The sequence below is a fragment of the Podarcis vaucheri genome, assembly GCF_965113315.1.
Source record: "Podarcis vaucheri genome assembly, chromosome: 12".
Classification (NCBI taxonomy): Eukaryota; Metazoa; Chordata; class Lepidosauria; order Squamata; family Lacertidae; genus Podarcis; species Podarcis vaucheri.
The window spans coordinates 45903240-45918470 of NC_138750.1; the positions used below are offsets into that span (position 1 = coordinate 45903240).

General features: G+C 40.4%; 1 protein-coding gene across 3 annotated transcripts in view; it reads right to left on the minus strand.

Moving 5' to 3' along the window:
* Positions 1 to 14662, minus strand: part of LOC309515699 (integrin beta-1-like) — a 46875-nt gene extending 32213 nt beyond the window's left edge. The window contains exons 1-3 of one of the 3 annotated variants that reach the window (XM_082193785.1): positions 14587 to 14662; positions 8741 to 8810; positions 7733 to 7818 (exon numbers count right to left, since the gene is read on the minus strand). In XM_082193785.1, coding sequence (XP_082049911.1) covers positions 7733 to 7818; positions 8741 to 8810; positions 14587 to 14601 — 171 coding nt within the window. In that variant the 5' untranslated portion in view covers positions 14602 to 14662. The remainder of the gene's footprint in view (positions 1 to 7732; positions 7819 to 8740; positions 8811 to 14586) is intronic. The other 2 variants (XM_082193786.1, XM_082193787.1) reach the window with 2 other exon arrangements.
* Positions 14663 to 15231: the final 569 nt, after the last annotated feature.

Sequence of the window (15231 nt, forward strand, 5' to 3'; positions counted from 1 at the left end):
ATATTCCATTCGACCTCTTTGTTTATTAATGTTGCAAATTGGGTTTGTAGAACCTTTATTTCCTGCTTTATCTTCTCGTTATTGGGTTCTTTAATCAGTTTTTGTTCATTGTCCGTAATCTGTCTCATGATCTCTCTTGTCTTTTTTTCTTTATTGTTTCTTTTCCATACATATTGTTGGATACATAGGCCCCGCATCACTGCCTTGCTTGCATCCCATACAACACTCGTTTTTGTCCCTTTATCTAGGTTATCCTGAAAGTATTCTGCCAATTTTTTCTGTATTTTTTCAGCGAATTTTTGGTCGTCCCATAGGTTATCATTCAATCTCCATCTAAAAGTTCGCTCTTCAAATCCTTTTAGCTCCATCTTAATCGGGTTGTGGTCTGAAATAACTTTAGCCTGTATTTCAATTTTTTGGATTCTTGGTACGAGTTCACTCGACACCCATATTTGGTCTATTCTTGACATTGACTGATTTGGTTCCGAGTGAAACGTAAATTGTTTTTCTAAAGGATGCCTAAATCTCCAGATGTCAATTAGATTACAGTTCTTAATCATCGTGAAAAAAGTCTTGGGTAGCTTCCCTTCTTTGTTCTTTACTTTCCTTAATCTGTCCATTTCTGTTGATACCACACCGTTCATATCTCCCATTATTATAATTTTTTTATCTATGTATTCAAATAATCTTTCTTCCAAAAGTCTAAAAAATTCTGTCTTATTCCCATTTGGTGCATAAATTCCGATGATTATCAGTTCTTCTCCTTGCCATTTAATTTGGGCCGCTATTATTCTTCCTTCTTCATCCTTAAATAGTTGACGAGACTCGATTTTATTTTTAATATATAGAACAACACCTCTTTTTTTCTTTTTATCCGAAGATATGAATTCATTCCCTAACCTCTTATTGACAAGGACTTTCCTATGTTTTTTGGCCACGTGCGTTTCTTGAAGGCATATGATATCCAAATTCTTCTTCTTTAGGATGTGTTCAATTCCATTCCGTTTCTTCTTATCGTTCATTCCATTAATGTTCCAATTCCATAATTTTAGCGTCATTCTCCTTACCACTATCTAGATTTAGAGATTTAAACTTGGAATCTGTCTGTCTCTACTCCTTCTTCTTCTTCTTCCTCTTCTTCCGACTCTCTTTCCGTCTGTTCTTCTTCACCTAGTTCAAATTCCTCCCTTCTTCTTAGTCCTCCTTCTGCTCCTTTACTCTCTTCCTCTCCTTGTTGTAGTTCTTTATATCTTCTTGTAAATTTTCCTATTTCCTCAGGACTTAGCAATCTTCTTTTTACTCCTTTATAAAAAAATGAGACGCCTTCCGGAAATTCCCATCTAAAGTCAATCTTGTTTTTCTTAAGTAATTGCACCAGTGGTTTGTAGGCTTCTCTTCGTTTCAACAGCCTTATTGGAATATCTTTAAATATAATTATATAATTCCCATCAATGTAAAGTCTCTTCTCTCTGTTCCTTTGCAGAATCAAATTTCTCATCTCTCTGTCCTTAAAGGTAATTAGACAGTCACCCGGGAATTTCTTTACCCTACTTGATTTAATTTTAATTCTATATGCATTGTGTATTGTTTTTGCCAATTCTTCTTCGGGTAGCTCCATCCACTGCGCTATTTCCTTTATTAATCTTTCTCTTATATTCTCATTTTGAATTTCTGGTACTTGCCTCAACCTTAAATTAACTTCTCTTTGTTTCAGTTCGTTCATTGCGATAGAGTCCTTTATTTCCTCTTGCATTTTATTTAATTCTGCAATCTCATTTCTCATCTTCTCCTCTTCTCGCTTCATCTCTTTCATTTCCTGTTTTGTCTTCTTAAATCCCTCATCCACTCTCCTTGAAACTTCCTTAATCTGTCCCTTCAGTTCGCTGACTGTCTCCTCAATCTTTTTGTCCATTTTCCCTATTTTGTTGTCTACCTGTTCTAACTTTGTCTCCAAGTTCTTTTCGCTTTGTTTTATTTCTGCAAACATCTTCAATATTTCTGTTCTAAATTCTGCTTCCTGCTTTGAGGCTCTCCTATCTGTTGGGGTCCCCCCCTCTGCCCCTTTTTTCTGTGTGTGCGACATGTTCCTCTATATCCCAATATCAAGTATATACACTGTGTGACTTTTATATTTACGTCCCTATTAGGTACTATCGAGCGCTGTTAAACTGACTATCCAAAAACAGGAAATATCACTCCTATAAGGGGGGAAAAAGGAGTAAAGCAAGAAAAAGAACAAATTACAAAACACAGCTTCCTTAAGCTTTCCTCTCAGTGTCTTAAGTGTTATCCCTCCCCCTACCAATTTGGGAGGGGTGGTTATTTGTCCGTGTTCTTCTTGCCCCTATTTGGGCTAATCCAGTTCAGGCTGGTCGAAATGATCTTCTTGCCCCCATTCGGGCTAATCCAACCAAAGCGTTAGACAGGCCGAGCTGTAGTTTAAATATCTGAGTATTCCGCGAGGTGGTGTCCAGATTAAGGAATTAATCGGCTCACAACTTCCAATTATAGTCCAGATTTTTTTATATTAATACTGAGTAGTCCCCAGAATGTAGCTCAGTAGTGGAGGAAATGTCTCTCTAACACAATTGTCCCCTAGGTGTTTCACCAGACCTAAATTACCTCCGCCTAACTTTCCAAATTAATATTTAGCTTAAACCACTGGGAGAGTAGTTCTGACAACTTAAATTGCTGGGAGAGTGTTTCTTCCAACTTAGGAGGAGAGAGTCTTTAAATAGACTTCCACACTGCCTGTTTCCAGCTGTTCGTTTTAGTTTAGTTTTTAGATTTAGTTCACACTATCTGAAACGTTCCTTAGTAGAAAAAAGAAAAAAAAAGAAAAAGAAAAAAGAGCAGGTGGTAAGGAAAAAAAAAAAACCAACCTGGGGGGCCTCCAAGTAATTTTCCTTTTTATTTAGATATATTTAAAATGGCTTGGAATGGCGTCGGAGGTCCTTCTTATCCTTAAGTTAATATGGCGCCGGAGTTTCTTCTTAGCTTGATAGCTTCTTCACGGAAGTATTAACCAATAGCCCTCTCTGTTCTCCTGTAGCCTCGTTTGCTGTTACTGCTGGGTCTCTCTAACTCACACAGCTTCTCTGTTCCCCCTTTAATTTTCTTCCTTTCTCCTCTTTCTTTGCAAAAAATTACTTTTTAACTTAGTTAGCCCAAGTCCAAAAAGTCGCGGGGGAAACAGAAACAGTAACCGCTAGCGGCAACTTACTTTCATTTTTGGCTCTGCAAGCCGCGCTGCGTCTTTTTCCGTGATGTCAGAAGAACCGCTGAACTCGGATTCTTCTCTTTTTTTACCGGGAGCTTTCTTCTTATTTTAAATCATCAATTCTCAAAGTTCTTAGTAGCAAACCCGGCTTTCTTTGTATCGAGAGCGGAGCGCTATTCCCTGCCGGCTCGGGGCTTCGCTAATTAGCCGCTGCAATGGCTGCCCGATTGTCCGCTGCTCGTTCCGATGCTCTCTTCACCTCCTTTCAGGGGTTACCTGGCGACCGGACGAGCGGCTTTTTGACACCGCCGGGAACCTGGACCTCTAGACACCCTCCAGAGGTTTTTTTGGGGGTTTCTGCGCCCTAAGAACCCCCCTTTTCGGCCGAAATAGCTAGGGCTTTCTCACCGGAAAAAACCCTCGCCTGCAACGGGAGCCGCGCTCACACCGGAAGTCCAAACCAGGAAGGTTTTATACATAATTTTGGCGAGATCACTTCTGAAGGGAGTGAGGTAGTAATGCATTCATTTGATGAAGAGTTACCCCATCATAGCTCTCAGTCCTGGAGGACCTGTCCCCTGCCTTGCAAGCCTTTTTCCACCTGGCCTGAGAGCTACAAAAGCTGAACAGAATCTTGGGTTGGGGTGGTTTTGGACGGGGGGAGCAAGGAGTTGTTGCTGTTGATTTATTGTATCTTTATTTTAGATATTGTTGTGATATATGTGGAAACTGTTCTGTTTGGTTGTGTGTTTTTAAAAACGATTTATTCATTGTTTTTGACTCCTTTTGTTATAATGTTGTTATGTATTTTTTCATGCTGTAAACTGCCTTGAGCATGGTTAGAAGAATGAAAGGCAGCATACAAACAAAATTATGTATGTATGTATGTATGTATGTATGTGTACCTTCAAGTGTGGAGTATGCCAAAGTTAGATTCTTTCTTCTTGGAAATAAGTACACAATACACATGTGTAGCATCTTGATAAGAATATACACTAGTGGCCAAAACTGTCTTTCCATTGATATATAATTTTATGGTATTACTCCAAAAAAAAGTGGTGTTATTAGCCATCATTGCCAAAACAAGATGACACCTGACTGGCTCTCTAAACACTCATTTTTCTGGTTATTTGCCTATAACTTTTGATAGAATTCAGATAATGGAGCAATCTTTGTTGCATTACATTCTCCATTAAATTATCTTTCCAGTGATATATAATTTTAAGGTATTACAACCAACCCTCGAAAATACACTTTCTCCAAAAGGTTTCCACAATTTTGGTCACTAGTATAGGAAGCTGAATGCCCCCCCCCCCATCAGAATCGTTGTTCATCTACCCCAGAGTTCTCTGCTTGGGCTGACAGCCTAATGGCTGGGCCCGGGACCCTCTCCATGCAAAGCGTAGGACTCTGCCACTCAGCTATGGCTCGTTCCCCCTATTTTAAATATATAGGAGCCCCAGAGGAAGATGCCAGACAGGTTTCTGAGGAAGTATACTCAAAGCAGCCCATCCGAGACCCAGAATGGAACAGTGAGTCATTGCTGTCTGCTGGTTTACATGACCACATGAGCAAACAGCCAATATCTGACACTTTGCATGTAAAAGCCAATGAAGAACCATTATTATATGATACAGCATAAAAGCAATTTGTGTTTTATCACTTTCACACACACGGATGTGGCTGGAAGCAGTTTCTGTAAAAGGATGACCAGGAGGATAGGAACTGCTCTTTGCTGTATCTGTTAGACAGCCCAGTTCATGCATTGTATTTATCCCCTGAAGTTTAGTGGGAAAACACCAGTGAACAAAACAGCAAACTAAGTACAAATTGTGCAAACTAGCAATGGCCCTAGAAAGGAACTATTAGAATTAACAAGCAGTGGAAAAACAAAAAGGAGTCAAGTTAAGTTTTGCCTTTTCTGGCTTCAACTTACAACATACCATACTACTGTAATTTATTTGACTTCTTCACTGTAAGGTTCCAAGGCAGGCTGCAGGAATTTACTATTCAACAGTTTAAAACAATTTATGCTCACAGCAGTAGAGTGGGTCCTGAAAATATACACCTCGGGTGTCAAAGGCCAGGGCAAAGTTGCAAAGCAGAATACAGATATTTTATTTTGGAGGTTAGAAACACAGGAAGCTATTCACTGTTAGTGGAAACTGTAGCTGTCAGAAGCAGGGCTCTAGTCTAGTCTTCTCTTCAACATTTTGCTTTTATCATTAAAAAAAATTATATCCCACTCTTTGTCTGTAGACTTTAGGATGGGTTATGGCAATCAAAAACACAGCTATTAATCACAATTAAAAAAACAAGTTATGTACATTATGTCTTCTTGGTATCTCATGAATCAAAAGGCCTGTAAAAGATAGGCATTTTCAGTTATCTCTGTGCATGGATTTTTGTTATTTTTGCTGCCATTGTTTTGGAGAAGTATTCAAGCATGCAAGTCCCGAGCTGCAGTCTGAAATAGTATATTCCATACAGAGGTTTAACCACCTCTGTGAAACTAGGCCTAAGGATTGTATCAGAACTTAGGACTCAGGACATTCCAGAAGTCAAACTAGATTTAAAACACACAGAAAATTCTGTTTCCCTGTCCACCTGCTTTGTCAGCAGCTAAAGTTACTGCCCTTCTAATATCACCAGGAGAATATAATTAAATCCAGACAGAGAGACTCCGGAGTGGAATGATTTTAAATAACTATGAGGGAGAACTTGGGAGGGGGCAGAGTCCTTGCCACTGGCAAAGGGAAAAGGACAAAGCCTAAGGAGACTGAATTCTTAAAATAAAAAAAGATTTTAGTAACAGAGTGAAGAATTTACCCATTCACCTGGTTCCAACTGCACATAGCAATTGCTTCTAGCTAATCAGGGCAATCATTTCAGAGAATTCGCCTCTCTACCTCCTTCACCTGGCATTCAAGAGACCTCGGACTATTTCATGCATACAAGTCAACTACTTATGTCCACATGACAAACACCCCTGTCCCTGTGTAGGGAAGGGGGCATGGAAAAGCAGCAGTGTGAACTAAGCTATATATGGATACAGCCTATAGTGCGAATCTGATCATTAAAGTTGGAAAGTAGAAGAGCTGGGACAGGGAGAAATAGAGAACAGTCACAGCATGCTATTTGATAGATAACTTGTAAATAAGTCAATATATTTCAACTGATGCGTAAGGGACACACTTATTTCTATGCTCAGTGGAGTATTAAAAGAAAGAAATGGCAAGGAATCTTTCCTTGCAAATCTGCCTGTTTGTGTACAACTCAGCTGCACTTTCTCTCCTGCTGGTCACTGGTGAGGTGGAATCCCTTCCCTGCAAATTGAATTTGTGGACACAGCACCAAATGAGGAATCTCTTTACCTTCAAATTGCACCAGGGTCTTTTTATTCTGCTGTGTGAAACAAACAGGTCCATTCCATCTCCGAATCCTCTGGCACATGCAGAGGAGTTGGGAAATAAGGCAAAGGTGTTTCACCCAGATACAAACAGGGAAACTCAAATGCACTAAGAGAAGGTCTTGCTCTTGCTACTTCCTATTGTGTATTCCAGCCGAGGTTAACAGATGGTTCTTTCAAGCAGGGGAAACACAGGGTCATTTGCTGATGTACTGGTGGGCTGGAGCAAAGATAAATTTTAAGCACCGCCCAGCTCAGTAAATGGCCTTGCCACTCTCCTGGAGAAAGCAGTCTTTCACCTTGCACCTTACAGGAACTTCAAAGCAGGACAGGAGTCCTGCTACCCTGCCATCAATTTGATTTTAACTAATTTTATAATGAAATATTTTTAGAATGTATGATTATTTGATTGTTTATTTGATTGTTGTTAGCCGCCCTGAGCCCGGCTTCGGCTGGGGAGGGCGGGATATAAATAAAATTTATTATTATTATTATTATTAGTCATCACAACAACCCTGAGAGGTAATTAGGCTGAGAGTGTGTAACATAACCAAGGTCGCCCACAGAGCTTTATGGTCTGAGTAGAGATTAGAACCAGAGTCTCTGCATTCTTATTCCAGCACTAACTATTAGACTATACTGGCTTTGAAAAACCTCTCCATGTGCACAAAAGCATCTTCCAAAGGCACCAGGGGCTCATTAAAACAAGGAAGGTTATTTCTGACAAAAAATCTTTGCTGGTCTTGATGCTGCTGCCAGCACCGTTTCCTACCAGTTCCAGAATAACAGTGACAACAACAACAATAAAAACTTAACCCCCAAGCTAGGAATTGTTATTCATAAAGCCAATCTTAAACATACGTGACAGCCTCCACATCTCCACCACCAAAATTTTAACCGCAGCAGACTTATTGTTCACATCTGCTCTCTACTTTGTAGAGTCTAATACTGACCAAAGAAACCTGTGGCTTTCATTTGCAGCTTATTTATCAATGCAAAGGAGTGTATCATAAAAAGTTACTGAATGTATAAGAATAGCTACAGATAAAATGAAATAGGAAACAAAATATTGCAAATGAAATATATTTTTTAAAAATACGTACTGCACTTTTGCACCATCCACAATTTGGTCCAGCTTGTATACAATCAGCACATGATTTAGCATTAGCTTTTATACAATTGCTCCCACCTATAAGAAAATGCAAAGGCTTTTTTGTAAAGAAATGACAACACATACCTAACTTAACGTACTGTATAAGTAAATTTCTTACCAGCCATAAACTGAGGTTCAAACTAATCATTATATCTATAGTTAACATATGATTGCAAGTGTTGCTTAACAATCAATTCCACAAGTGCTCAGAGTCTAGAGGGAAAGTTGACGCACCAATGCACATTTCTTCTGTGCCAGTCATAACTCATTAATTAGGACTGCTTCAAATGCCATGGAACAATCCTCTACATAAATAAAACCATGAAAACCACAACAGTCATGCATGACAAATTGCACATGCATTCATTGCACTGCACACATATGATGAACAGGTGACGCTAATCTAGATTTTCCAATGTATGTACAAACAGTAAAATAGATGCAGGTGAATTCCAAACATAAAGGATGAAACGGCGGAATGTAAAGACGTTCTGCAAGAGAAATTGCACCTGCATCTATTTCACTACATGTTCGGAAAGGCTGTTTGGTTTTTCTTACTTGGAAGAATAAGAGGTGCATAACATTTCAAATGACCTGATGTGAGACAAGAGTACAATTTCAAGCTGTAGATGCAGTCCAGCATCCTTCAGATGTGGCTACACTAGAGAAACAAGAGTGTGGTTCTGAAGATACAGCCCAATCTCTTCTCCAGGGCAAACATTCCTCCTCCTACCTCCTGTTCATATGTCCTCTTTGCCAACAGTTTCAGAGACATAAGCAAAGAGGTTAAACCTATATGGTTTATGTATGAAAGTGAAACTGGCAGCATTTGTCGCTGAATCAATTCAAAACAAGCATAGCAAGCTTATACTGGATAGCTCTGGAATTAATAGGTCACCTGCACTGTAGAATAGAAAAAGAGTCTATGCTTTCTAAACCTGTACATATTTCCATTTACCTTGTTGGGCAGATCTGCAGACCACAAAGCAGCTTAATAATCCAATCCAGATGAGAAACTTGAAATCTGCCTGAAAAATAAAATATGGGTCAATATTGGGGGCTCTTGCATGAGAAAACGAATCTCAATTTCTCCCAGCTAGGCTTGCTTATATTAACATCATAATTCCATGCATTTCTGATTTCTGATCAGGGAACCACAACAAAAGATCAGGGGGATGCTGGAGACATAGTGTATCTTGATTTCAGTAAGGCTTTTGCCATAGTCCACCACCATAGTCTTGTGGTAAAAACAGCTGGTAAAATGTGGACTGAAGAAGGTAACTGTTAGGTGGATTTGTAGCTGGTTGACTGTCTGAACCCAAAGAGTTCCTCATCATCCTGGTACTAATGGTTCCTCGTCATCCTGGGGGGGGGGGAAAGGGACAAGTGGGGTTACACTTCAGACAATTTGTGACCCCCCCAGTTCCCCAACTCAAAAGCAAGGATGGGGGGCCTGTGGCCCTTCAGCTGCTGTTGGACACCGACTCCCATCAGCCACAGCCAGGATGGCCAATGATCTGGGGTTATGGGCATAGCTGTCAAGTGTCCCTTATTTGAAGGAACAGTCCCTTATTCCAGCGCCATGTCCCGCTGCTGTCCCTTATTGATGGATGTCCCTTAAATGTCCCTTAAATGATGTCCCTTAAATTTCAAAGGAAGCAACTCCTCTCCCTCCTTCCCTGCCGGCCAGGAAGGAGGGAGGCTCCAACTGTGTTGCTTGGCTGTGTTGCTCACCCAATAAGAAGTCTAAGAACGACTGGGTGTGTGTGTGGAGCTTGCATGCCTTGTGTGTGGCTAGTTAATGCAAGCTGAGGGGTTTTTTGAATGCTGGACGCCATTTTGTTGCACGTGCTGCTGCAAACTTTGCAGTGCAAAGCCAGGCCGGGGAGCCATCTTAAGTTGAGGCTGCATAGGTCTTGTGGTGCATGTGATTCAGATTCTATTCAGTTGAACCTCTGGTTACAAAGTTGGTTGGACAGTGTTCTCGAAGCTACCAGCATGAGTTTGACCAGACTGCAGGAGACAGGAAGACTGGAGTGCCTGGAACAGGTGAGGCTGCAGGTCCCTTATTTTGGCTGCTGGTCCCTTATTTTCAAGGCTGCTGGTCCCTTATTTTCAAATCTGTAAGTTGACAGCTATGGTTATGGGAGTTATTGTGCAACAACACCCGGAAGGCCAGAAGGTCCCCATCTTGCTTTAATAGCTTCAAAATGTGTAAAAAAAGGAGACCTGAGATTTAGAAATGGGGAGGCTGTGTGTAAATCACAATTGTCACAGTTATTCTACAGGCTTCTTTTCAGCTCTAAAAAGGGCCCTAAAGCAGCTCATATAAAAATATAAGAATAATAATAAAATATTCTATATGATAGAATACGTAAGATTCGTAAGAATCTCTCCTTCTATTGAACAAGTCGACAGATATATATAATAGAGTTTCTAGTCCTCAAGGAATGTGTGGAGATGAAGCAGCAGGAGTCAGAGAAATTCCAGAATAGTGTTTTTGGTGCTCAGTGGGCGCTCAGTGCCCTTTATTGCTTCTTGCCCCCCAATAACTAGCAGAAGCATACTCTAAAAGAAGCCATGCAAAGCCCTCCAGCAAACATGATGTATACAGCTGTGTGAGTGTTCCCCAGCCGAATTAATCTTTCATTATTTCCAGTGTGCATTGTTTACTTAACTCTATGTTGTAAACTCATGAAATGAAAAGAAAAACTTTTATCGTATTACATGAGAACCCCATACAGAATAATACCATGGGAAATGGGAATTAGATTTTAAAAAGATTTAAAATTGGCAGTATTATCTCCTTTAACACCACGCCCAAAGGAAGGGAGTATTTCCTGCTGTGTGTCTAAGTCAACTAATGTAATAGATTAGAAACATTCCTATTCTACTGTAGCCATCAAGTGAATATCAAGGTGCTATTGTGCTATATATGCTCTCACAGACTCTCATATATATACATATACATGCGTGCCTATAAATCTCAGCACATTATCAAATTGAGGAAGGGCCACATGCTCTGCATGCAATATCTGGCTTCTATAGGTAAGGCTGCAAATGACTCCTGTTAGGAACCCTGAAGAGTTGCTGCCAGCCAGTGTAGATAGTATTGTGCTAGGTGGACTGATGGTCTGGTTTGGCACCAGATTCTTATATTCCCAAAGTCATACCACGAAATAGAACCCTAGGTGGGGATATACAGATAAGAGTTGGCTCAGTTTTCAATGGATTCCAGTGCACATGTTTTGCACAGAGAAATGTCCAGATTCAATCAATGGCACCATCAGTTAATAAAAAAGGGAGAAGGTAGCAGATTTCAGACCTCCCTGCTCAAGATACTGGAAAGCTGCTACAAATCAGAGTAGGCAATACCAGTTTAACTGAATAAATAACCTGACGCAAAAAGGTAGCTTCCTAAGATATCTGCAGTATATAGTGCTCTCTCCTCACACACATAACCACCTACCATACTTACTGGTATTTCATTAATGACCGCTCCCCGCTTAAAACGGGGGGCGCCCTTTGCGTGGACGCGTGCAGCCCCTAGATCTGGAGCGGCTCCAACAGCATGGGCTTGGCTTTGCCTTCCCTCAGGTGGGATACCTGGAGGTCTCCACCTACCTCAGTCAGTTGTCCAATCCCACCTGGGGGAAGCGTTGCCAAGGAGACCAGGCCAGGTAGGGGAGGGATTACCTGCCCACACAATAGAGGGAGGATCTTACCTAGGAATCCTCACTTGGCTCCAGAGCTTACTGGTATTTCATTAATGGGAAATCAATGGATTTTTTTTACTGCCTGTGAAGAAAGAGGCAACCATGAAGGATGAGCCTTCATGTATAGCATCTCTAATAATGGTCCAATTCACATATATAAACCATGATTAACAAATGTAGAGGGAATTCACTCCTCCTCTGGTCCTGTTGTACTACCCAGGGCTAAGCCATGGTTTGGCATTCCACTGCGTCAGAACCCTAAACCTTGGGATGTCTCCCCCAAACTACAACCAGTAAATCAAGAAACTTAAGTTTGTTTTTGCTGAGCCATTGTTTGGATTATCATTATGTTCATAAGTAAGGTAAAGGTAAAGGGACCCCTGACCATTAGATCCAGTCGTGACCGACTCTGGGGTTGCGGCCCTCATCTTGCTTTATTGGCCGAGGGAGCCAGCATGACTAAACCGCTTCTGGTGAACCAGAGCAGCGCATGGAAATGCCGTTTACCTTCCTGCCGGAGTGGTACCTATTTATCTACTTGCACTTTGATGTGCTTTCGAACTGCTAGGTTGGCAAAAGCAGGGACCGAGCAATGGGAGCTCACCCCGTCGCGGGGATTCAAACTGCTGACCTTCTGATCAGCAAGCCCTAGGCTCTGTGGTTTAACCCACAGTGCCACCCGTGTCCCTTTGTTCATAAGTACAGTACTAGAAATTCATATTTTGAGCCATCCTCCTATCATACATTCACAAAAACCACACAAGATGCAGCAGCAATTATGGTTCCTAGAACCATTGGCAAAGTGACTACCACAATGTTGAAACTACAGCTAAAATAGGAGACACAGGAAAAATCCATATTTCTGTAAAACACTCTTGCAAATTCCATTCCCCTGTCCCCCAAAAATCACTACCCTGAGAAAGGGTGAGTTGAATGGGTTGGTTGAAATTTAGTTTTTTAAAAACCCCATTGTTGGTATTGAGCCATTTTTAAAAATCCAGAATAAGCCGTTAATCACATGTTTTGGAAGTTCTGCATTTCAATAAACAAAAATACTTGCTTTAAAATAATTAGTGTTAAAGCTTGGTACAGATTTACATTCTTCTCTGTAAAAGAGAAAGACAAATACAAAATGCAAATAAGAAATCAGGATCTTATGTTGTTACTGCTTTCACAAGAGTTTAAACAAACCCAGGCTCTAAGTTCAGACATTATGAAATGTGATTTGTTTAAAAAGCAAGCGCTTATCTCCGCACCAGTTGGTCAAAAGAGGGGTGGGATAGTCTGAGAACTCACATACGTAGCAAGAAAACATGGTTTGCTATTAGTGAGTTAAAGTCGTTTTTCAGATATATCCTTTAAAGATCTCATTATTGCTGACTGCTTCTATTTAGTACTTTTTGATACATAATCATTTACTGCCTAGAAAAAGCTGCTAATTCATTTCCTTGGGATACATTTTTTGGTGACACAATAATTAGTCATGTTTTGTCATCGTTTGGGTAGATGCTTACAGCCTATGCCTCACTGCCTTTAAAAATGTTAAAGGTAAGACGGTATCTCTGATTGTACTTGCTAAATTATACCAAAGAACAGCCAATCTTTTCATTCTTCTTCCTAGTTACAATCCAAACTACATGCACAGAAAGGTTCCACAGCAAGCTGTAAAAGCCATAAAGGCTTTTTGGTTTACGTTATTCTGCAACTGATGAGAGGAAAATCTTGGGAGGGGAGGGCTGCAGCATTTCCTTGCTGGGTTGCAACCAATATTATCAGAACTAGTGTGATACTAAATTTTTACTTTCATAAACTTCATTTCATGCAATTCCACCAGCTTCCATGCCATATATCACTGTGACTAAATTACCATTTGCATATCAGTACAATACAACACGTAGCATCAGAGTGTGACCTGCAGTCCCAATTTTAAATCTCACTTCAACAAGGCAGCCTCAGCTCTTCTTACATGGCTACTGTAAGGATTACATATGAAGTTCTTCAAACACTCTAGAGCACTATATAAATAGCAATTAGCACACACTTTTAAACTATCATAATTCCAAACAATCACTAACAGATGAGTACTTAATAGAGCGGCGTAATGCCCAAATACATACAATATTACTTATACCAAGAAATGTTTTGGTATTTTTATAGTTACCAGTAACATTCTTAATCTGAGTTTTGTCAACAATGTTAGGAGCTGTGTAAATTCATCTTTAAAACTGGGTAATGCCACATCCCAATACAGTCGTACCTTGGTTCTCGAACGGAATCCATTCTGGAAGTCCGTTTGACTTCCGAAAACATTCGAAAACCAAGGCGTGGCTTCCAATTGGCTGCAGGAGCTTCCTGCACTCAATCGGAAGCTGTGCTGGACGTTCAGCTTCCAAAATATGTTCGCACACCGGAAGACTCACTTCCGGGTTTGCGGCATTCGGGAGCCAAAACATTGGAGTTTCAAGGCATTTGAGAACCAAGGTACGACTGTAGAATCCTTGAAAAATTCCTATTATTATTATAAAACCAGAAATGTCTTCCATTTATACATGTTTGGAAGCCTTCTTGGCCGGTGTTGGAAGAGATGTACCATACTATACGTACCCACTGCCATTTTTCAACTTGGGCAGTGAAAAACTCTTGAAAGCGTAGGTGACAATGGCAAATAAACCTCAAACTGTAATACATCTATAGTGCACAGAACAGGGTTAAACACAACATAGTTAATAAGATTAAACAGTGTGTGAGTTTTTCAATAGTTAACTAAAAATAAATAAATCACATGTTAAACTCAAGGGGATAAGAGTCAATGTGCCTTTTCCCTTAGAACAATCCACACATGTTCTGAATACACAATAACTGTCCTTGCTCATTTCACCTCACTGCCAGCATCACATCTAAAATAATAAGATGATCTCATAGGGCTTTGACTTTTATATTCTACGCATGGAATTGGTTCTTGTCTATAAAACCAAATATCATAACAAATAAATATTTAAGGCACATACAAAAAGATACACTCTCAACTCCCAGGCTTAGTTCCCCCCCTGCAGACCCCACCTTGCCTGCCCCTCCTCTCCGCCGCTACCTGCGCCATGGCCATGGCTGAGCTCAGGCTCCTCCCCGACCCTTGTCCGGGGGCTTCGAGAAGTCGGTGGCGGGGCTGAGCCTGCTTCCTCCGCCTCGCCTTTTCTTATGGCTTAAGACAGGTATTTCTACATATTGTGTAACAACTGATTAATCTTTAATACTTTAGTTAGTCTAGTTTACTTTAGTTAGACAGGTATTTCTACCTATTGTGTAACAACTGATTAATCTTTAATACTTTAGTTAGTCTATAAGACTTTAGCAGCAACAGCAAAAACAGTTACAATAATAAATTAGGCAGTGAGTCCATGCACAATGCTTTTAGAAAATATACCCTTGTCCAGCTTTCCTCTCTACTTTAAAATAATTGTTTGCCTTTCCTTGTAACTGCAATAGCAAACATATTCCTCCCTTATATATCTTTTCCAGCATTGCCTGCACAGTTATTTGTATAAATTTAGATTATGGTTTCTTAGGACCATTCAGATTCCCCCTGATTTTATAGTCACACATTACAATGTTAGCAAGGGAAATGGTGTGGTTTTCGGAGAACACAAAGGGAAGTTCAAAGGGAGCTATCAGATGTGTAGATGGGGCTCTATAGAAAGCAGAACTGCATAATTGCCAGCTCCCAATTCAAAACCAC